The following is a 23,621-nucleotide window of genomic DNA, read 5'->3' as shown; positions in this document are numbered from 1 at the left end:
TTGTATTAGGAGCCTTTAACAGGTCTGTGATTCAACAGTCTTACACAATTCACAGCGCTGTACCTCTGAAACAAATAATCCATTATATGTCAAAAAAAAAAAAAGATAGTAGGAAGGGAAAACTGAAGTGGGGGAATCGGAGGGGGAGACGAACCATGAGAGACTTTGGGCTTTGAGAAACAAATTGAGAGTTCTAGAGGGGAGGAGGGTGGGGGGATGGTTAGCCTGGTGATGGGTATTAAAGAGGGCACGTACTGAATGGAGCACTGGGTCTTATATGCAAACAATGAATCATGGAACACTACATCAAAAACTAATGATGTAATGTATGGTGATTAACATAACATAATAAAAAAATATATATAAAATAGAGAGGGATGGTTAAAAACAGTAGATTCAGCTCCTCTCTTTGATTGTATTATATAAGATTTACAGAGAGGCTAGGGAACTATTCCACTACTAACTTAATATGTATTAATAACATCAGGTAAAATAATTTCAGGTACTTGGAAATTTATTGCAAGTCACCTTCAACTTTATCACTGGTATATTCAGATCTATTTAGATTAAAAGAAGGTACTTGTTAACTTGAGGTATTTTTCATATCTTTTTTTTTACCTATAGGCTTATCCGTATAAAAAAAATCAAATCTGGAAAGAAGCAAGAGTTGACATTCCTCCTCTTATGAGAGGTTTAACCTGGGCTGCCCTTCTGGGAGTTGAGGTAAGAAAGAAAAGAGGTGGGGCACCTGGGTGGCTCAGTCATTAAGCGTCTGTCTTCAGCTCAGGTCATGATCTCAGGGTCCTAGGATCAAGTCCCACATCGGGCTCCCTGTTCAGCGGGAAGCCTGCTTCTCCCTCTCCCACTCCCCCTGCTTGTGTTTCCTCTCTCGCTGTCTCTCTCTCTGTCAAATTAATTAATTAATTAATTAGTTAGTTAGTTAATTGATTAATTTTAAAAATCTTAAAAAAAAGAAAAGATGTTAGAAGCTGATCAATAGTGTTAAGAAAAAAGGAAGAAGGAAAGTACTTTCTGAATATATATTTTCCAAGTTGTTAGGAAATTATATAGTAAAATTTGAGTTAAGATTATTTGGCAATTTATAGTGAAAGCAATAGAAGAAAAGAATAGACTAGATAGAATAGAAAAATATAATTGAAGTCTTGTTAGATTTATGCTATTTAATATTTCATTTAATGGGACTCAGAAATTATCTTGATTATACATTTTAAAATCAGAATATTTTAATATATATTTCAGTTATAAGTATATAGCTCTGCTTATAAAGTATGTTCATTTAGAAATAGAACTGCTTATTTATGAGGAGAAATATTCCATTCTAATTTGAACCTTGTCAAAAATCATTAATATAATTTAGTGCCTTTTGGCATATCTATCTTACCAGAACCATGCTGCCAGGAGCTACTGTCTTCTATAATACCTTATCTGTGGCAGTGAGAAGAGGCAAGGTGTCACATTATTAGAGTGACTTGCAGTACTAACAGAGACTTTGGTGACAGCAGTCATGATAATGGGCCAAATCATTGCCAATTTTTTTTCATTTCCTGTCAATTTCTTTGTCACCTGCCTTTCTGTATTCTCTTATAGAAACCTTATGGATATCCATCACCTATTTTTTGTGTGTGAATTCTCCCAAGTATTTTTAATCCTTTTAACTCTCTATTGAAAGAATTCCTTCCTTTATTCCTGATTTCTTTGGTGAAGTCTACAAATATCTTTGAGTTTGGTTGGTTGCTTAATAAGAATGCCTGTTATTCCTACCATATGGTGATAATTAGAGTTGTAGAACCATATAATGCTAAAATTCAAGAGGAATTCCAAGGTCAGGTTGTCTAAATGTCTTATAAAGTAGATGTACCAGAGATGTTGATAATAGCATGTTACATCAGAGATTGAACTCTAAATTCCTAGCTCTTTCTCTACCATTACAGTAAACCAGAGAATTAAGAATTGATCTATGCTTGATCCTATAGAACATGACCAAAATTTGAAGTAGTTTATTCAGTTATTCTTTCTGTAGAGCTATAAATGGAAAATGTAAATAATCTCTTTAATCCCTTAATGATTCCATTAGGGATTCCACATGGAATTTCATTCTTTAATTTGTCCCAAACCTCTTCCTTCTGGTGCTGAACTCCTTTAAACAATTTTATTTTATTTTTGCTTTCATTTCCAACTTTACAGGAAAATTTCTCAAGGGATGACCCCCCCATTTTTTTTTTTTAATTTCTTCATGAAACTTACTATGTGTGAGTTGACAATGAATAGAGCACAGCAAGGCTGTGTTGTGTTGTGGGAGCTGGGAGATTAGCTAAGCATACTCATTAAGACTCTTTTAACATATTTGTCTTCCTGTACGTGTAATTCAAATGACTGCCTTAGCAAAACGGTAAATTGTCACAGACTTTCATCACAGATTGTAAAAGATGTGAAGAATTTTCTAAGAGGATGCTTTGGGCTTGAATGTGCCTATCTATAATTGGGTGTGCTTTCAAAGATAGATGTTTCTAAGAACTATATTTTGTCTAAGTCAATAATTTATTAAGGATATGATAAATTAATATATCTTCTCTTATTTTTTGCAGGGAGCTATTCATGCCAAGTATGATGCAATTGATAAAGATACTCCAATTCCTACAGATAGACAGGTATGATTTAGATTTTCTTAAACAACCTAAGATAATTCTGCCAAATCTTTAAATTTTAGAAAGGCAAGAAGAATTTTCTTTTTTTTTTTTTTTTTTTTTTTTAAAAGATTTTATTTTTTTATTTGAGAGAGAATGAGAGAGAGCACATGAGGCGGGGGAGGGTCAGAGGGAGAAGCAGACTCCCCGCCGAGCAGGGAGCCCGATGCGGGACTCGATCCAGGGACTCCAGGATCATGACCTGAGCCGAAGGCAGTCGCTTAACCAACTGAGCCACCCAGGCGCCCAAGAAGAATTTTCTTAATTATGAAACTCAGCAGCCATCATATGTATATGTATATGCATAGCTCTTATTTTACTCACAAGTTAGTGAGTTAGAATGCTTCAAAGGAGTTTAGACCAAGTAACTTTTCCTAATAATTGTACTTTTTTATCTGAAGAATTTGCCCTTTATTTAGACCAGGTTATAAAGGAAGGTTTTTTGAAAACTATATTAATATATACCTTTTCAATAGAAATGGTCTGCTTTTTTTGTTTAAGTATACATGCAACTTTTTTGGTGTTTCCAGAGGACTATTATAAAATTTAAAAACTTCAGACACCAGGATTATGTAGATGGTCTATTCTGAAATTCAAGATACACTCTTTCCTTTTCCTTATCTTGAGATTTATTGGAGATCACTCTATTCCAGTTCCATCTTACTGTTTTGCTGTTTTACAGATTGAAGTGGATATTCCTCGGTGTCATCAGTATGATGAACTGTTATCATCACCAGAAGGTCATGCAAAATTTAGGCGTGTATTAAAAGCCTGGGTCGTGTCTCATCCTGATCTTGTGTATTGGCAAGGTAACATTTTTTCCCCCAATTATTAAGCTTCTTTTTGAAGTATAAGGAGCATGTTGCATGACTGACAATTTAAAAAATTAAAACAAAATATCAAAATATCCTTGGCTTTGAGGAAAGCTGTTACTGGTTATCTGTTTTTAGAGAGAACATTTTTTTAACTTTGTCTAAATGCCTAGTGGATATCATTTAAATGCATGATATTTAATGAAACAATTTACCATAATGTTGATTAGGAAAGTAGGAAGAATATTTTGTGCTGTTGTAATCTTTGGGGATACTTTTTTTAATGCTTATGCAAATAATAAAATAATATTGTACCATAAATAATTTGGGGCTAGTTGATATTCTTGTCATTTAATGATTTACAACTTAGTTATCATGGTTATTAGGAATTGGAGAATAGGATACTACCCTAAACTGCTTATTATATTTGTTATTTCTCTTTTATTAAATAACTTTAATGTTCTATATCCTTGATTTTTAGCCCTTCTCATTATTTTTGTAGTCATTGATAAATTTATGAATGAGATGGCCATTCTTCCCAATTCTGTTTTTTAATTTGTTGTTATGAACAGTAGTTTTTATATTTTAAATCTCAATTTCTGGCCAAACTTAAAGCGAAGCTATTATTTTTCCTACCTTTATCCCTTTTAGAGTTCTGTGTCTTCCTAACAATTATAGATAGATTTATGTGCCTTCCTTCAACATGACAACACATGAACAGCATTATTATCAATAAAAGAAATATGTAACATGTTTGTATTTTACTTTACAATTTTTGAAAGATTGCTTTTCATCATCCCAGAGAAACTTGTAAGACAAATTTCCATCGCCAGGATAAGGAAACATGCTTGGAGATGTTAAAATGATTGCCAAGATCACACAGGGTCAGAGATGAGACTATAGTTCAAGCCTTCTATCAATTTTACATTTTTCAATTACTGTATTTCTCTCTTTAACTCATAATAATAGATAATAATAACAATATCTGATTTGATTTGGGCATTTACTATATGCCAGTCATTATCAATTACTCCTCAAACTACCCCATGATGTAATATATTTCTGGATGAGTAATACTTATAATGCTTAATCTATGTAGAAGTAATGCAGGCAACTGAATAAGGTATGTATATACACTTATATTGATTTGTATTTACTGCATTCTTTCCCCCCAACCCCTTCCCATCAGGTCTTGATTCACTTTGTGCTCCATTCCTATATTTAAATTTCAATAATGAAGGTAAGCCTATTTATCATTTAAATAATCATTGTACATATTTTTCTAAAATATTTTATTCAAAGAGGAAAGGTTTTTGTTTTTATTGTAAGGTTCTTGATCTCTTCCTAGTAGATACTGTAAATTTCTGTGAAATAATCTGTTAGACTCATTTTAGAGGATGTAAAAGGTTAATTTATTACTAGAGTTTCAATTGTAACAAGGCAGTGACTAGAAATTTAGGGAGTATCTGATTACGAATTCATCTTCTTTGGTGACCATTTAATGAAACTTTGGAGAAAATTTGACTTCTTTAGAGACTAGCTTTGGTCTATGTATACTTTCTAAACAGTTTGTAAAGAAATAAATAGTGGTCTTATATCTCCAAAGCTAATCATTTCAGTCATTCCTTAATGAAGACTTTTCTTGTTCTCCCTCTTAAACCCATATAGCACCTTGTATTTCTGGAAATTTATCTTATGTATGTTTTATATTTTAGTTGTTTATATACTAACATAGTAACCCTTTCTTTGGTTAGTAGCTTTTTTTAATGACAGGTTTTTTATTTTCTGTGCCCCTCTTTGTTTTTGTTTTTATAATGCCTCTTTTATAGTAGGTTTTTCAAAAAATATTTGTTAAATTTTTTTTTAAAGATTTTATTTATTTATTTGACAGAGAGAGAGAGAGAGAGCAGGAACACAAGCAGGGGGAGTGGGAGAGGGAGAAGCAGGGAGCCTGATGCGGGGCTTGATCCTAGGACCCTGGGATCATGACCTGAGCCAAAGGCAGACGCTTAATGACTGAGCCACCTAGGTGCCCCTATTTGTTAAATTTAATTGACTCTAATCACTAATGATATCACATCTAGAGACTGATACCCTATATAGCATGAATCTCTATAAGTATCTTGGATCTCCATCTTTTTCAAATTCTATTTCATGTCAGAATTTACAAAGATTTCAGGAATTGAGTAGAGATAGCATAATCCCAGAGAGCTAAAATTTCACTATTTGAATGATTTTTAAAATGCACTGTTTTCTGACATCAATACTCATTAATCTAGCAGAGATTTTGCTATATGTAGTTAAGCACAGTCTATTATCACACATACTGATCCAAGAATATTAAGAGATCTGTGTTTGAAAGAACAATTTATGACTAGAGCTCCTAAATCCAAAGTTCTCATACTCTTTTGTTTGTATCAACAAAAATTAAGGATCTTGAGGTCTATATAGCTCATTAATAATGACCAAATTTAGATATTTTTAAGTATAAAGTTCTGGTAATAAAAGTTTTTATTGTTGTGGGATAATGATTGCCACACTCATTCAAAACTGAAAAGTTACTAGGATGGTTATCTTTTATTGTCCAAAATATTTTCTGTTTTAAAGGATAGGTGGTTCTCCCCCACTTAATTTTGTGTTTCCATCAATGTTAACATGACTCTTGTTTAATAGTAGATTCAAGGATTGTGTGCTGAGTGACTGCTGACCATTTATCCCATTAACTAATTTGCTGTATTTCTTTGCCTTGTTCTTTCTTAGCCTTGGCTTATGCATGTATGTCTGCTTTTATCCCCAAATACCTGTATAACTTCTTCTTGAAAGACAATTCACATGTAATACAAGGTAAGCAAATGTCTTTACTTGTCTTTTTACAGAGAAAGTGCTTATGTCAAAAATAACCAATACTAAATTAAATTTATGATTGTGACCCCATAAAATATGATAATAATCCATCACTAAAACCCATAAAGAGACCATTAGGTTTAGTCTTTCTTCAAGTCCATAAAGAATTATGGTATTTTTCTAATGACCACTATAACCAAAGACAAATATGTTTTATAGGAAGGAAGTTGCTTTTCGCTTTTATGTTAATTTAGTAAAGCCATCCAACTTCAAGTGTCATGTAATGTCAACTTCTGAGAATTTATGAAGTTAGGTATTATAAGAGTGTATCTTCTATCTTATTGAGATGTGTTCCATACTTATTCATAGTTTCCTTATTACCTTTGTCAGTGATGTTTATTATAGAATTGGCAGTATACTCTTTAAGATTCCAGCAAAATCCAAAATGAGTGGATTTAATAACACCTTGAATGATACCAAGAGATTTCATAGACTATGTGATGCAAAGAATTTATCAAATAGTGACCAAAACAAACTGAAAAGATTAAAGGTAGAAAATATTCAGGTAAGTATTTGTGCATCACAAAAGGTGATTCCTTAATCTTTAGTTAAGTAAAGTCAGAAATAATGCTGTTATTTTTAAAGCTAACATGAACCCATAATTTTAACTGAGGTTTCATATATAAAGCCTGGAAGTAATCTTTTCCCAAATTTATCAGGCCTCTCTTAAAGCATAATGCCTAGCCAGAATCCTATACTTTAAGGAAGATGAAGATATTTGGAGAATCCTTAAAAAAAAAAGCAATTAAAACAGAACTTCTATAATAATAAAAAAAGTATGATAACTAACATAACATAATAAAACAAAAAACAGAACTTATAAAATGAATTAGCTAGCTCTTAGAAGGCCATATTACATAGCTTCTATTACATTCATTTTTCTTATGGTTCTATATAGATTCCTATTTCAAAATACAGAAATGATTTACCTAGAAAAATTTAGTTTCATTTTTCTGGTAATTGTTTTATAATACAGATGAATGTGTATATTTTATATTGATAATGAATTTCCAACTTGAAAAAAATGAGTTTTTATACTTTTTAGCTGCAAACTTTTTAAATACACTTTAAAAAGGCTTATTATACAAATAAATAAGACAAGATCTTGTTTCATATAAGTAAAAGAGAAACCATAGTGTCCACAACATGAATTTGGAGGGACTTAGTCAGAAAGGCCAAACCACTCTTAATTTGTTAATCAGTAATATATTTTAACATTTAATATTGTAATTAAAAGACTATACAATTATTTAAATTTTATTTTTATGTTAATAATTTTCTCATATTGTAACTAAAACACTATACAATTACTTAAAGCTTATTTATGTCAATGTTAATAATTTTCTCACTTATAATTTCTATAAATTTGTGTTTGAAATCTTGAATTGGTAACTAATCTTAAAACTTTTCAAAGCTACAGTAAATGTTCTTTAATTTTATGATGAAAAATGTAGCATGTATATTTTCCCAAGAAACAATAAACAAGGTGTCTTATTTGTTCAGTTTTTGTATTGACCATATGTTATATAAGAAAAAAAGTTTCAAAAAAAAAAAAGAAAGAGAAAAAAGCAATTTCAACAAATGTAGTCTTTCAGTAAGTAATTGTTCTGCACTGACTCTAAGCCAGGCACTACTTAATAGAAGTTCCTAAGGTAAATAACACTCAGGCCTTTTCCAAGGGATTTCATAGCCCAGTATAGGAAATAAATATGAAAATAACTATTTATACGCCAATGAAATAAATATTCATACTACTATATTAGCACAGAGGAAGAAGTTGGGGAAGTTATTTTGTGTTTTTTCCAAATTTTCTTTTCTTTTTGGTAGCAAAGGGAAGAGATAGCATGTCTAGAAAGGTTTCATGAAAGAGGGGATATTTATTGATGAATTTGAAATTTGACTAGGAATTTGCTTGGCAAAAAGGGAGAAAGATATCCTTAAGACAGAACAAGGAAGAGAACTGCAGTAAAAAAGTCCAAAATAGGTTGATAAAATAACCAGTAGTCAAATCTGATGCCTGAAGTTCAAAAAAAGAGCTAAAGAATGAGGTGAAACAGGATGCTGATTATTGGTTACTAAAGTTTATGGAAGAATAGTGGTTTATTTTTCTTCAAAATGTTTATTTTAGGCTTGGAATTAGAAATATTCAGCTCTCATTTTATTGTTTTCCTTCTTTGTGTGTCCTCCCCTCCCCTTTTGTTATATAGTATTTTAAGCTTTAAACTTCAAAGTGACACTGATTTTTGATTAGCATCAATAGCACATGCACACTTTTTCCCCCACAAGATTTGGAAAAGTTGTTTATCATATGAAACCAATCAACTCAACAGCTAATTGCAGAATTCCATATTCGTTGAGTCATTGAATTGTCTCTACAGAAACCAAAAGTTTTGATATTAGATAGCAATTTTAAATGTTATTTGGAAAAAATATTTGTTTTTATAATTATAAACTGATAGAAATTGGAAGTTTTTATTTTAAATTTTTTCATAAAATACAGTATTTACATATTCATAAGACTCTAAAATGCTTTGCCTCTTACAGAAGAGACAAAAATTCCGTTTAATCAAGATATCCTGTTTTGTTTGTTTATTTGTTTACCATGATCCTATTAACTTGTTACCTGCAGACATTTTTAAAGAAGATAAAAAATTTACTTCTAGCCTAAATGAATATTCTTTATCATTTTTGGCACTATCAAATTATCCCCAGTAATGTTACTATTGAGTTGGTAAAATATCAATACACAGGAATGTAAAATATACTGGTTAAACAGCTCAGAGTTGGACCTCTAAATTAAGATTCCTAGAATTACTCTTAGACTCAGAACCTTAGAGTAATAGTTGGATTGAAAAAGGTGGAGGAGTCTGAAAGGGATAGATTGGTTAGAGTTGCAGAGATACTGGAAAACAGGCTTATAACTTGCAGAAGAGACATACTTTAGGCTATTGAAGAGAAAAAAGGCAACTTTAGGCCAGTGAAGAGAGGCAGCCATTTAATTATTAAGAATGGGAACTAATCCAGGCGCCTGGGTGGCTCAGATGGTTAAGCGTCTGCCTTCGGCTCAGGTCATGATCCCAGGGTCCTGGGATCGAGTCCTGCATCGGCCTCCCTGCTCCTTGGGAGCCTGCTTCTCCCTCTGCTTCTCTCTCTCTCTCTCTCTCTGTCTCTCATGAATAAATAAATAAAATCTTAAAAAAAAAAAAAAAAGAATGGGAACTAATCCTTTGTGGAAAACCCAACTATACCTTTATGTCATTTTTCTTTTTTTTTTTTTTTAAATATTTTATTTATTTATTTGACAGAGAGACAGCGAGAGGGAACACAGCAGGGGGAGTAGGAGAGGGAGAAGCAGGCTTCCCGCTGAGCAGAGAGCCCGATGTGGGGCTTGATCCCAGGACCCTGGGATCATGACCTGAGCCGAAGGCAGACGCTTAACGACTGAGCCACCCAGGCGCCCCTCATTTTTCAATTAAGAAAGGAACAACCTAGAAAACCTGCCTATAAACTTTTAAACTATACTTCAAAGTCATTCTGCTGTATGTTGTTCACCAAAACAGCAATTGGAATTTTGCTACAACTTCAAACATTCTTGTACTGTTTATTTATTTTTTTTAAAAGATCTTATTTATTTATTTGCCAGAGAGAGAGAGCACAAGCAGGGGGAGCGGCAAGCAGAGGGAGAGGTAGAAGCAGACTCCCCACTGAGCAGGGAGCCCAGTGCGGGGCTCGATCCCAGGACCCTGGGATCATGATCTGAGCCGAAGGCAGACGCTTAACCGAATGAACCACCCAGGCGTCCTTCTTGTACTGTTTATAAAACTAAAGCATATTCACACTTGGACCATTGGAAGATGTGGTTCCTACAAGTCAGAAAGGGAAAGGGAGAGAGAAATACCATATAAATCTAGGAAATAAAATTGCATGAAAAATTTCCCAATATTCTGTTTTCCTGTATATGTTTCTAAATCCTTTGGGGAAAAGGATGATATCTTCTTCTCTGTAATTCTCTAACATTTAATGTAGTGCATCACATAGCTAGGATGGCTATATAACTAAACTGGGATATTTTTCAGAGTTTAAAAGCACACTAACTGCACCAGACACTGAGCCTACAGGTGGCAACTGGAACTCTCCATGTAACCAGGATGTATGGTCACACTGCACATAGACATTCAATAAGTTTTTGAGGACAGAAGGAGGAAGGAAGATAGACTAAAGGTGGAATCTAAAGGCCAGCTGTCAAAATGCGAGTATAATATAAATCTCCTTTCTCATCAAACAATAAGAAAGAGAGAGAGAGAATATGCAATTTCACCAAAAGGGTCATGCATTTGAAAAAACAGTACATTGCTTGTTTGAGGTTGAATATACATCTTTGTCATGGATGGCTTTAATGATAGGATATTGGGAGATAGTAGGAAATACATTGAACTTACGGCCTTTGCTGTTTTCAAGAATGTCTTACATCATGTGACTAAAGAGATTTTTCCTGAGACTGAAAATGTCTGCCTTTACTATTTGAGTTTGTAGATTTACTGGAGCAGGGTATGTGAGCCGAAAAGAAAATCGCTGACAAGTGTAGGCCTAAAAATTATCTTTCTCTTCTTTTGAACCCACCTCTTTTCTTTGCAACACAAAGGCTGATGCTTGTTGTTGTTTTAGACACCAGGCCATATTTTACAACTGGCAAACTTTGTAATGGGAGATAATCTAATTTGGGTTCATTTGCAGTAAAATAACTTTGACTTCTTTTGAGTGCTATGAGTCAAAATGTTGCCAAATGAATTAGCTTAGGCACATTCTAGTTGACAAGAGATTTATGACTCTGCATATTTATCTACACTTAGCATCGTCAAGGTAAACTAACAACCTAATGGAAAATAACAAATAGTTACAGAACTTTCAGAACTGAGAATGCCATTTTTGATTTGTGAGCAGAGGAAATCTTTTGCTTTAAATCTGTCCCCTGTCATCCTTCATCTTCTCCTTACTGCATCTAAGACAATTAAAGAAGAAAGACTAGTCAGAAGGGAAAAAATAAGGATACCCATGTGTGGGAACTTTCTGAAATTTCATCTTGTATCCATTTTATGAAATTGTTTTTGAAAACAAACAGATGACTTATTTATAAACAGCTGCACAAAAATACAATAGTGTCATACAAAATCCTTACACTGTCATTTAAAAGTATGTAATGAATTAAGAAACTGTTTTAAAGGAGAGGTATAAGAATTTTTAATTTGGAGGGATATTAAAAGGGAAAATGACTATTTTTATTTTATATCTCATTGCAAAAAATTAAAAGGTATAAAGTTTCATTAAAACAAAAATGTATATTAGGCATGATTTTGTGCAGTAGTGCAATATTAAACTTCACTTGAAGTCTAGGGAATTTTCAAAATTCTTGATTTTCTTTTTAAAGAATAACATAACATTTACCCTTACATAGTCATCTGTTCGTTGGAAAATACTATTTAGGGGGTTATATTATGGCTCTACATGTATATCTTCATTATTAGAAATCACAATTAAAATGTTCTATGAACATTTTAAGAGTCAGGAATATCCTTGAAATTCTTTGTTTTATTTTGACTTCTGGTCTGTTTTTCTGTACTACCCTTAAATTATCTGAGGTTGATTTATAAATCAAAGGACATATGCATTTCAAGTTTTTAAAATTTACTCTAGGGAACTTTTAAGTACATTTTTGAAATAACTTGAAATATCACATAGTGCTGACTTCATCAGTTCCACCATATCCCACCTTTAAAGAAATTTTTCTGAATATAACAAACCATAATATATCTCATTCCAAAGCCTGTCCTGAGCAACCAAAACTTTTGCCAGCCTTATGACTTAGATTTCGATGAGATGATATGTAGTGTATAATAATATATAAATGTATATACATATTTATTTATGTGCATTTTATAAAAATACATATGTATTTGTGTATATTTTATGTATATATATATACATATATGTATATATATATATACGCAGTTATAACACATATCATGTATCATAAATCCACTATGGATATTTGACAGAATGCAAGGAATGTATTTTCATTATGGATTAGGTTTCTTCAGTCCATCCTTACTTAGCCATGCAATAACACATAGTAATTATCTTTTATCAGGCTCAGATAAGAATGATATTTAGTAAACTGGAGCATAGCTGTGGGGAATTGGCTGAGGCATGATTTTCTAGTTTAAAATGAAGTGCACTTTTTAAAAGTTAATAACTATATGCTTTCATCAACATATAGTTGAATGCTTATGATTATTGGTGTTACATACTACTAGCTTCTAGGTAAATTAGGACTGTAAACATACTGTTGCTAATTAGAAGTAGAAAAAAAAAATTAAAGGTTAAACCCAGAAGTTCCCTGAGGCAGTGGGATCCAAGCCGAGTTTTCACCTCAATCTGTAACTCTGGAAGCTGATGTGAATTGTATCTTTCTTGTTCTTAGAGGAGAAGAAGAGACAGTGGATAGACAGAATGAATTCTGTTGCTATAGAGTAATGCCTATTGTTTACCCAGCACCCCCGGTAAACGTTCAGGTTAGATACGGAGTTCAGCTTCATCCTGGTCTTGAGCACGGCACCGCCTCGCCTCGGCTTTCCTGTTTGGTGCTTCTTGGTGCTCCTCTTCGTAAAATATGTATCATTGCTTAGAGGTTAATAATTATAACATACATTGGGGTCATTAGAAGCAAAGTTTTATTTTTTTGTTGTTTCTGTTTCGAGTTTTTCCTTAAATTCCAGTTAGTTGAGATATACCGTAATATTAAGTTTCAGGAGTAGAATTGAGTGATTCATCACTTACATACAACACCCAATAGAGGCGAAGTTTTCATTGAGGAAAAGAGGGAATGCTACTTATACTAACAGATTGTCGAGGACTTAGTACTATTTCTGGAAATACTAAAAATAAGATACTTGAAAAACTAAAAAAAAAGAAAGCAGACATTATTTTTATAGGTTATTTTCACCAAATAATTGGTTTGATCTGCTACTTTATTGGAAGAAGGAGTTGCAGTTATTAAGAGAAAGTGTTCATTGAGTTATTGTCATTTTTTTAAAGATATGGAAATTACTTTATCATGTGACAGGCACCATGTAACAGCCATATTTACAGACACTAACCACATCTGTGGGACGACGTGGGTCGTGGAGATGGCTCAGAAATAGCAATATTAGTAGTTCAAGTATTGACCTTATTTGATAAAGGAAAACAGTTTTGATGATTGATTTACCAGAGTTTTAAAATGTAATTTTATTTAGTTCTTGTTTTCTTAAAAGAACTGTTGTTTTGAACCAAATATAAACAAGGTACAGTTTATTCACATAACGAAACTGCAGTTGAAAACAAGCTTAAAAATGTCCCATCTCAGTCTGTTTTTCTCTTCTTAGCATTACAAATGCCTCATTCCATCATCATGCTGAATTCCTCAGCATCTTCCATACCATTTCCAGGGGAATCCCTGGGAAGTAGTGAAAGTCTGTCTTCCTTCAGAAAGACAAAGATAACCTGGAATTTTTCTTACCACATTCTCCAATATTCCTACAACTCACACTTTCTGCTCTTTTGAAATATGCTTCTGTTTGGCACAGCAAGAAAAAAACCACTAGGAATCTGAAAACCTAAATTATGAGCCTGTCTGTCATAAACTAGAGAATAATCCTAAATACATCATGAAACCTCCCCAAGCCCTCTGTTCTTAACTGCAAAAAATATAAGTCATATTTGTTCAGTCCTTTATTTATCTTCATAGTAACCATTAGATTTAAGTAAGTTGCATTCTATTCATTTTATCGAGTTATTGTCATTTTAGTCTCAAAAAGGAAAAAAAAAGTTGAGCTCCTTAAAATATGTGTTAATTTTGTCTTTTTGCTTTGTAAAAATACGGTTAACTTGCCCTTGAGTTGATGATTGCCAGAATCTTGTTCAGGTTAGAACATAGTGAGTAAATTGACAAGAAAAGCAACTTGTTGAAAGAATGGGGAAAATAAGGGAGTATTCCTTATATTTTAACTGAACTTATCAATTACAATAGGATTAGAATCAACAACAGATATTTTTAATTGCCTACTGTGTGCCTATTTTCTGATTAAGATTTTGCTAATTCTTATTCCTAAATATGGTAAATGTAGAGCCTTAGATGGAAATACATTAGAACTGGAACAAATGCCTATATCTGTATATATAAACAAAATTAAAGTATAACTATTCTACTTGTGATTGCTTATAAAGCATTGTTCCTGGGGCACCTGGGTGGCTCAGTCAGTTAAGCGTCTGCCTTTGGGTCAGGTCATGATCCCAGAGTCCTGGGATCGAGCCCTGCATCAGGCTCCTTGCTCAGCAGGGAGTCTGCTTCTCCCTCTCCCTCTCCTGCTCCCCCTGCTTGTGTTCCCTCTCTCACTGTGTCTCTGTCAAATAAAGAAAGAAAGAAATTAATAAAGAAAGAAAATCTTAAAAAAAAAAAAGCGTTGTTTCTTATTTAAGTATCTGTTCCACTTTCTGAATATACCATAATGCAAGACAGATTTAATATTGTGAGAGAAAATGTATATTGAATTTAATAGGAAAATATCACGTGTGTAATCCGTGATTCAAGAAATGAATCAATAGTTCAGAAGGTAGAAAATAAGTTGTGCCATAGCTTTTTGGTATGTTTAATAATTAGTAGTAAGTGATTAAAATGGTAATAAAACAGAAAATTACCTACTAAAGTATGTTTTCTTCATGGAGAAATTAAATATCATTGAAAATGTAAATAAAACTAATTTATATGCATTTAATGTCTTTATTTGAAGTATTATGTAAAAATGGTGGTTGTCTTAAACTTTATTGTCATTTCAGAGTATCTGACCGTGTTCTCACAGATGATTGCATTCCATGATCCAGAGCTGAGCAATCATCTCAATGAGATTGGATTTATCCCAGATGTAAGTACTTGGTACATTAATAGAACCTGAGGCAAAAAATAAAGCAAAAATAGGTAGCACAAAAGAGTACTGTTTTTAAAGTTGTGTTGTCATAAGAAGTCCGTGTTTTTGAACCAGTTTCTGTTACCAACTATAGCCTTCTGTTATAAAGTTTGTGTGATTACCTTCCATATTCTCACTTTAAGTAAAGGGAAAGTATGTTATTTTAATTTTTTTGGTACTATCAAATTGTTTTGAAAAACACTTTAGTTTGTTGTTTTAAACTGTGCTGTAAGGGTTTTCACTTGGATTTTATGATACTCAGGGCTGCTTTTGAAGAAGTAGGAAATTTGAACTTTAGTGAATTTTTAAGTAGCTGCTTCTGTGTTTTTTTTGATATATTAACCTCAGAAGCTTCGCCAGATTTTGGCTTACTTCATTGGCTTCTTAACAGTCCATGTCAACCCAAAAGTCAGAGTTGACTTTTAGAGGTTAGCCATGGTTAGTTAGCCTGCTACTCATCTGTGGTGCGTGACATGCAGTCAAACCTCTTTTAGAAGTGTTTTGGAGTATAGTATCATAGCTTTTTATAAACCTCAAAAAAACATTTTTGAGATAGAGTTCTCCTTATTCCATCTTAACTTTTTTTGTTTCCTGATCATGCCTTTCTTCTTAAGACTCATATTCAGGGACCAGTTTATTGATGGTAAGATTAGAGATGAAAAATGTTTATATTAACACTCAACTAATCTATTTGAAGTGCTAATAATACTTATAGTATAAATACTTGCAGAATGCTTTGAAGTTTAAAAGTACTTTCGTAAACATTATTTCATTTGATTCCCAAAACAAACCTGCAAGGCATATGAAGCAGATAATTTCAGCATTTAATTGAGAATATAATGTTTGAGAAGATAACAAAACTAATTAGTCAGAACTAAAATTTTAACTTACATCATTTGACAACTAGTCTAGTTCATCTTCCATTGGGAGAATAGAGACTAAAACATAGATGTATTTACTCCTAGTTCATTGCTCTTTGTATTGTGCTGTATATAACTCTGTGACGTGATCAGGCCTGTAGTAACCATTCTTAACATTTACAGTGTCATTTGCTTCTAGGCTTCTGGAGAAATACCTTTTATTTGAGTACATGGTTTGTTCAATGAGGGCTCCAAAAAGAACATATACAGATTAGGAAACAAATAAAATAAGGAAAAGCCCTATAGTTATATGGAGATAAAAGACCTTGTAAAAAAAACTAACCAATATACATATTACCATAGTAAGTATTCATTTTTACATAACCCCACCTTTCTTGCTTCACATCATGGGACATATAAGACAAAACTACATTAAATTTTATGGCTAGAGTTGAAAAAATTATAGAGGAGCTGAGTGCCAAGTTGATAACAGAATAAGATATTTGAGGGAAAAAACTACTAATAGCTAAGACACAGACTAAAAGAAGGGATAATTATTTTCAAAGAACTCTCTTGAAAGCACCTAATTGTGCTCAGTAGTAAACAGAAAATGACCTTGGGTCAGGCAGTGTTGTAGATTGACAAAAAACATTTATGCAGAAAAATAAGTATGGAATTACCAAGACAGCCTGATAAAAATTGTACACATATTCATGAATATAGATAGTATTAAGAAAGGACTCACAAAAGGAAATATATAATTTCTATTTGCTTTAGTTAATCAGAAAAATTGAACTCTGAATGAGTATGGTATAGGACGACGAGCAAAAAACCTTGTTAAAACTTAATAATGCAAACATATATTAAGTGCTTACTGTGTGCCAAGCACTGCTCCACCCTTTTTAAATAAACCCCTCATCTAATCCTCATAAGCTTACAAATCTAATTAAACAATGACTATTAAATATTTATACATAAAATTAATTTGGAAAAGGCTAATAGCTGAATAGAAATAAAATTTTAGCTATCAATATTATAAAAGATAAGAGCAGGTGAGAACTCAGCTTAAAAGTGTTGTAATGTTTTTGTGTTATATGATGGGAAAATAAATATACTCATTTTACTTAGGCATTAAGTCAGGGATCTTTTCAGATCTGGGGTTTGATTTCACTCAACTTAAAAGCTAATAAATGAGCCTGTTACGGTTTCGTGGGCACTGGCAGAAAACTCAAGACTCCTGGGTCAGAGACAAAGGACGTTATCACTCATAGCACAGCAAGCCGCAGGAGTGTTAGCATCTTTGTGTTGGCTTTCTAACCATACATACATTTCCTAATATTTGTATAAAAACAGCCTTGGAAAATATAATCCAGAACAAAGAGCAGTCAGTGTTTCCACTCACAAGAAATGCAGAAGTATAGGATGCATATTAAAATTTTAATGGTAATCATTAAGAAAATAGAGAATGTAGAACTTCTAAATCAATGTGGGTGTGGGGGTATGGAGTAAAGAAAAGTCAACCAATCCTGTAAAAACATAGAAAGATCATAGAAAGAATGTAAGCTAATTAGATTGCCTAATAAAGGGAATTTTCAGGCATTAAAAAAAAAAATCCATCTGTATGGTATTTATAAGAGAGAAAAATGTAAGGATGTTAGTCAAAAAAGGAGATAAAAAACGTAAGTCAGGCACATATTAACCAAAAGAAAACTAATGCAGTGATAATTGATATAAACTAGTAAAACAAAATACACAAAACAGACCTCCCCATAAACAGATTTGGGTATGTGACAGAGATGGCTCTATAAGCCAATTAGAAAAGAATGGATTGTTGAATAAATGGCCTGATACAATTAGGTAACTACATGGAAGGGAGGTGGGACTCAAAGCCAACTTCATACGATATAGAAAAATAAGTTCTAGGTTGACTAGAAGACCTAAATACGGAGTGTCATATTCATTACTTACATCTAGGAAGGAATTTTTACAGAAGTTACAGAAAGTACAAAACATAATATTTAAAAAAGAGAAAATTAGAATTGAGTGGTACACTCATTCTATTGATAATGTATTATTTTGATTTTAAAAATTTCCAAAACAATTGCCACAAAGTGTTAATCTCTGTTAAATCTGAGTGGAGAGTACATTAGAGTTTGTTAAATGTGCTACTTTATAGAGTGAGTTAATTATTCAATAATTCAATAATTTATGTATGCTATCTTGATTTATGCTTCCCTCTTTATTATGACACCTTCCTATAATTAACGGGGCATTTTTGTGTAATTTCTTGTAAAAATTCTTTAATACTAGTATTATTATGAAGTAGTATTGATTTATTTATGTACTGTGATTAATCTTATGAGATATTCATAATTATGTGGGATGGGGGACTGTTCCTTGTGGGATGAGAATGTCTAGTACATGGCAAATGTTGAACCTCGCTGGCCCCTAACCACTGACTTCCTGTAGTAATCTCCTAATTATGGTGACAATTAAATGCTGACATGTATTTCTGAAAAGTGACTCTACATATATTTCCAAACACCCTCAGAGAAGAGTTCTCTCACTACTGAGAATCCTAGAGTAAACAAAGAAAAATGAGGGAAAGGAGAATATATCTTAACCTGGAGAAAATTTGCTTTGTTCAACTATTCTCTTGTCTCAGAGAATAAGCAAAAATGAAAGGTATTTAACAAAGTTAAAATGTTACTTAAAGATTGTTATTTTTGAAATCTTTTATCTTGTTTTTTTTGGTTTGTTGTATTTTGTTGGCCTGTTTCTCAGGTCTGTAGATAATATGAAAATGTTGAGACTATTTTTAAATTTAATTTTGAAAACAGATTTGATATTTTTAATATAGAGATTGTTGACAGTGAATAGTGGTGGAAAGCGTGTGATGAAATGGAGAATTTTTCTAACATTTTTCTTACTCTTTTAATAATCACATATTTTTAGTTGCATTTAGTAGTTTGTATGTGCAGTGTGTTTTTGTTTTTGTTTTTGTTTTTCCTTAAATTACTATCTTCAGTGTTCTACCTTTAGAATAATTGCTTAGGTGACTTTCTGCATCTCTAACAATACAGGCTAGGTTCATCAAGGGGAGGGGTGGGCACTTTTGTAATAAGATCCTGAACTGAGTTTCCTACTCAATAACTAATCCTATCAAAGTAAGCCCTCATTAATCTTCCATCTTTGAAATGCAGGCTCCCATTGCAGGAAAGATGTGATTTCTGGCTCTTTTCCATTTGCTGTGGGTCACAGAACTCTGAATATTGAGTACTGTTGGAGCTTGAATAGTTAGGAATATTGTTCACTGATGTGATGCTTAGATTATATATGTCATGGTAGTTATGTGATTTACATATAAATAGGGTAAGTAATGTGTACCTGGCAAAATTGGGGCGAGGATGATTTTTATCATTTTTGTCTTGGTGTACGTTTCTGCTTCTGAAATTATATGTGGCCTTTGAAATGAGAACACGAAAGTATATTTCTTCATTCTTAAGGAAACTATTTTTCTGAAATGCTATGAATAGCATTCAGCTTGCAAATTATGAAAAGTTGTCAGGTGGCCATTAAGAAAAATGATAAGGGCTATATCTCAGTACTATATGTGCCTTTTGAACCTACTGTCACTACTAAAGATAAAGCTAACAAATTCAGTGATAAGCAAGCATGCTGGCAAAACCATTCTCATTTAACTGCAATCTTAATGGATGCTTATACTACTACGGATTTTCTCCTTCCTTTTCAAAATTTATATTCAGCTGAGTTTGTACTAACAGAAAGTGTGAAAGGATTGTTCAGAAATATTTATGTATTTGTTTGTTTTGTTTGTTCATTTGTTCTTTCGTTATTCCTGGTCTTCATGTTGTTAATGCTACAGAAATAAATTTTAGATAATCTAAAGAAGAGACTACTAGTAATGAGCTTTAGATTTTATCAAGATGTGGTTACAGGATAAATTAGGAAAGTGTACCTTATTTAGAATCTCCCATAGCAAGAGTCCCCACTGACCCGTTCTAGTCCATCTGCAAAGTGCTAGCCTGTGCCCTTTTGTCTGGCTACTGCAATGATGTCCCCAATATTAGTCCTAATCCCATTCTACTGACCTTGGATTTGTTAAGACCCCTGAGTACAAATGGCTTATTGAGCTCTCTTTCTCCCAAGAGAGTTTAATTACCTTTCAGAAATGGCCCATATCTTAGAAATCAGAGACTTACTAATTTCACAGGGAATGATAAAGTAATATTTCGGTAACTTCTTGCTAAGAACACATACACACAAGTTAAATATCCAGCAAGTTTCTCTATTTAGTAAATCCTCACTTGAATCTCCCCCACTCTGTTCCCAACCTAATGTATCCTTCTACTGGTTGAGAGATAAGTGAAAGGAAGTATGGCATAAGGCAGTGGTTTTCAAACTTTTTGATCTTGAGACCTCTTTAAGGATCAAGGACACCAAAGAATTTTTGTTTATGTGGGTTATCTCTACCAATATTTACTAAGACATTTAAAAAATATGTATTAATTTACTTAAAAATGACAACAAAGCCACTGCATGTTAACCACAATAACATGCTTTTCTAAAAAATAATTGTTTTCCAAAAAAAATAATGGAGGAGTGGTATGATTTTTTATTTTTGCAGTCTCTGTTTAATAGAAGAAAGCTAGATTCTCATATCTGCTTCTGAATTCAATCTGTTGTGAATCATTGTTTTGGTTGAAGTGTATGAAGAAAATTAGGACTTATACAGACATGTAGTTGGCAAAGGGCCTTTTCAGACAGTGGTAGTTTCTTAAAGCTTGGTTGCAAAGTACAATCTAAAACCATACCAATGAACTTTTCATACTCTGTTCTATTCAAATCGCTCAGTCTGTCTTGCACTTTGGCTTTTCCCACACATGATTTTGTAATGTCATATGTTGGTCATTTTGGTTCACTGAATTATGCAGATCTTCCAACTATGAAACATTTCATTTTACAATATAAAAAAAGTCACATTCATTAATATGACCATTGATCTTATCCAAAAAATCATTAAGTGTTGGAAAGCTGCCAAGCTCACAGTGGCAGAAACAAGTTTTCTAAAATTTTAATATTCACCTGACTGCTAGAAATTTTTCTTGAAGTGATAGGCTCACTTCATTCATTTTTGAGAAATATCTGCCTAATATGAAAGCCTGGAAAAAATAATTGTTTATATGTCATGCTTACAAGGAAAAAAAATGGTATTCTTGAAAAAAAAAAAAAAAAGCACCTGCCTTGACTCACATCTCAAATGATCGTCCTAGTGCTTTTTCTCAAAACAATCTTTACAATTCAGTACACAGTATGTTTTATGCATACTTCCCATTTTGTCTTATGAAACATTTAAAAAGATACTTAGTAAAATTGTTAATTTTAATCTTTCACAAGAATATGACTGTTACACTTCAGTGCCATGACCTTGATTTGTAATAAGGTACCAGCAGTTTTATCCACCAGTGGCTTTGCAAAGAACAAAAAATACCTTAGTACTGTCATGAAGACAGCTTTGAGTATGTGGACCCCTAAAGGTCTTGAAGATCCCCAGGAGCCTGTGACCACTATTTGAGAAAACTGAGAGAGAGAAAAACCATTCAGACACTGGAATCAAATGGGCCAGGGTTCTAATCCTGACTCTTCAACTTACTAGCTAAATACTTGTTAGTTTCTTATCCACAGTTCTATTGCTATTAATGTTGATTATAATAAATCTTACCTCAAAGGATCACTGTGATGATTAAATGAGATAATACATATAAACTATTCAAACTAGGTATACAGTGTTAAGGCGTGAACCATTATTGGTGTTCTTGTTCTACTTATTGTTAAAGTCTGATCATATACTATTTCTTTGGTTATATTAATATGATCTACATTTAGAAAAGCATGTTATTACAAGCTGTAGTGGATATATTATTTTGCTGCATCAGTTAATGAATAAATACTTTGCCAAAGGCAACATGGTACTAATAACAATAAAGACTTTCTTGCTTGCCTGACTTGGTGAGATTACCACTCACTACTTTGAATTTTAACCTTTTGTATTTGCTTGATTTTTTAAGGTGTTTTTCTATCTCCCAGAAAGTGCTACATAAGATGTCTTATAGTCTTTTACTTAAGGTAAATTAATTTTCTTCAAAAATTTTAAAACGTTTTTTACTACTCAGTGAGATAATTGAAAGGCACTCTGGAATTGAAAAATACCTTATCCCTCCCTAAAATGATACTGTGGATCTCAGAACCATTAAATTGTCCAACTGATTTTATTACTAATTTCTACTTTATAGTTTTTCAGTTCAATATTGTAAGTCAAGTAAAAATAGAGAAAGAAATGATTATAGTTACTTATTTCTTAATTTGATTTTTTCCTTTTTTTTAGAATTAGGGAAATCATGACTTGCAAAAGATGTAACTAATATAACCTTTTGTATACAAGGGAAAGAAAACCATTTACCATCTGAATCCAATGGACCTTTTTAATTATTTTTATATGTTTAAGTCATTTTGTAATAATTTACAGAGGTAGAATGAAGACATAGCAGAAAATAACTATTAAAATTTTAGTAAGAATATGAACATAGCAACTCAAAATTTTATTCCATACATTCCTCATTTTGAAAGTATATATTTGTGTAGTGTGCAGTATGCTTTGAACTTACTGCTCATCTGTCATGCATGAACCTGAAGCATATCTATCTTGTAAATACTGATTCTAGATTTAAAATACAACTCCAATTGATTCTATCTTATTTCTGGTTCTTCTTCTGTACCTGCATGTTCAAAGCACAGTTATCAAAACAAAATATTAATAAGCCTCATAACTTTGTTGGAGAACAGCTATCTTTTTTGTTCAATAATTGCAAAATAGTTTCATTTTAGATGAGTGAACACAAATTAGATTAATAAATATAATGATTTTCTTCCTAATTATCTGTTTCCTTCCAGTCGTTTTGTAAACACACCTACCTTTAGCATTTATCCACTTAACTTGTATGACATTTGGTGTAGAAATATCATTTTAAAAATGAAAGCTTAGGGGCGCCTGGGTGGCTCAGTCGTTAAGCGTCTGCCTTTGGCTCAGGTCATGATCCCAGGGTCCTGGGATCGAGCCCCACATCAGGCTCCCTGCTCGGTGGGAAGCCTGCTTCTCCCTCTCCCACTCCCCCTGCTTGTGTTCCCTCTCTCGCCGTGTCTCTCTCTGTCAAATAAATAAAATCTTTAAAAAGTAAATAAATAAATAAATAAATAAAAATGAAAGCTTACTCTCACATATCTTTTTAGCAAAATGGATGGTCCAGGTTTATGTCTCAAAAT

The 23,621-nt window shown here is 32.6% G+C and overlaps 1 protein-coding gene across 4 annotated transcripts in view; it reads left to right on the top strand.

The window, feature by feature from the left end:
• Positions 1 to 23,621, top strand: part of TBCK (TBC1 domain containing kinase) — a 243,483-nt gene that overhangs the window by 84,262 nt on the left and 135,600 nt on the right. For all 4 annotated transcript variants that reach the window (XM_032400952.1, XM_032400950.1, XM_032400951.1 and 1 more), the window contains 6 exons: positions 625 to 723; positions 2,607 to 2,669; positions 3,388 to 3,514; positions 4,707 to 4,757; positions 6,278 to 6,361; positions 15,293 to 15,378. In XM_032400952.1, the coding sequence (XP_032256843.1) occupies positions 625 to 723; positions 2,607 to 2,669; positions 3,388 to 3,514; positions 4,707 to 4,757; positions 6,278 to 6,361; positions 15,293 to 15,378 (510 nt within the window). The remainder of the gene's footprint in view (positions 1 to 624; positions 724 to 2,606; positions 2,670 to 3,387; positions 3,515 to 4,706; positions 4,758 to 6,277; positions 6,362 to 15,292; positions 15,379 to 23,621) is intronic.

Source organism: Phoca vitulina, unplaced genomic scaffold, assembly GCF_004348235.1.
Source record: "Phoca vitulina isolate PV1807 unplaced genomic scaffold, GSC_HSeal_1.0 scaffold3, whole genome shotgun sequence".
Lineage (NCBI taxonomy): Eukaryota > Metazoa > Chordata > Mammalia > Carnivora > Phocidae > Phoca > Phoca vitulina.
This window is presented reverse-complemented; position numbering and strand designations above follow the sequence as displayed.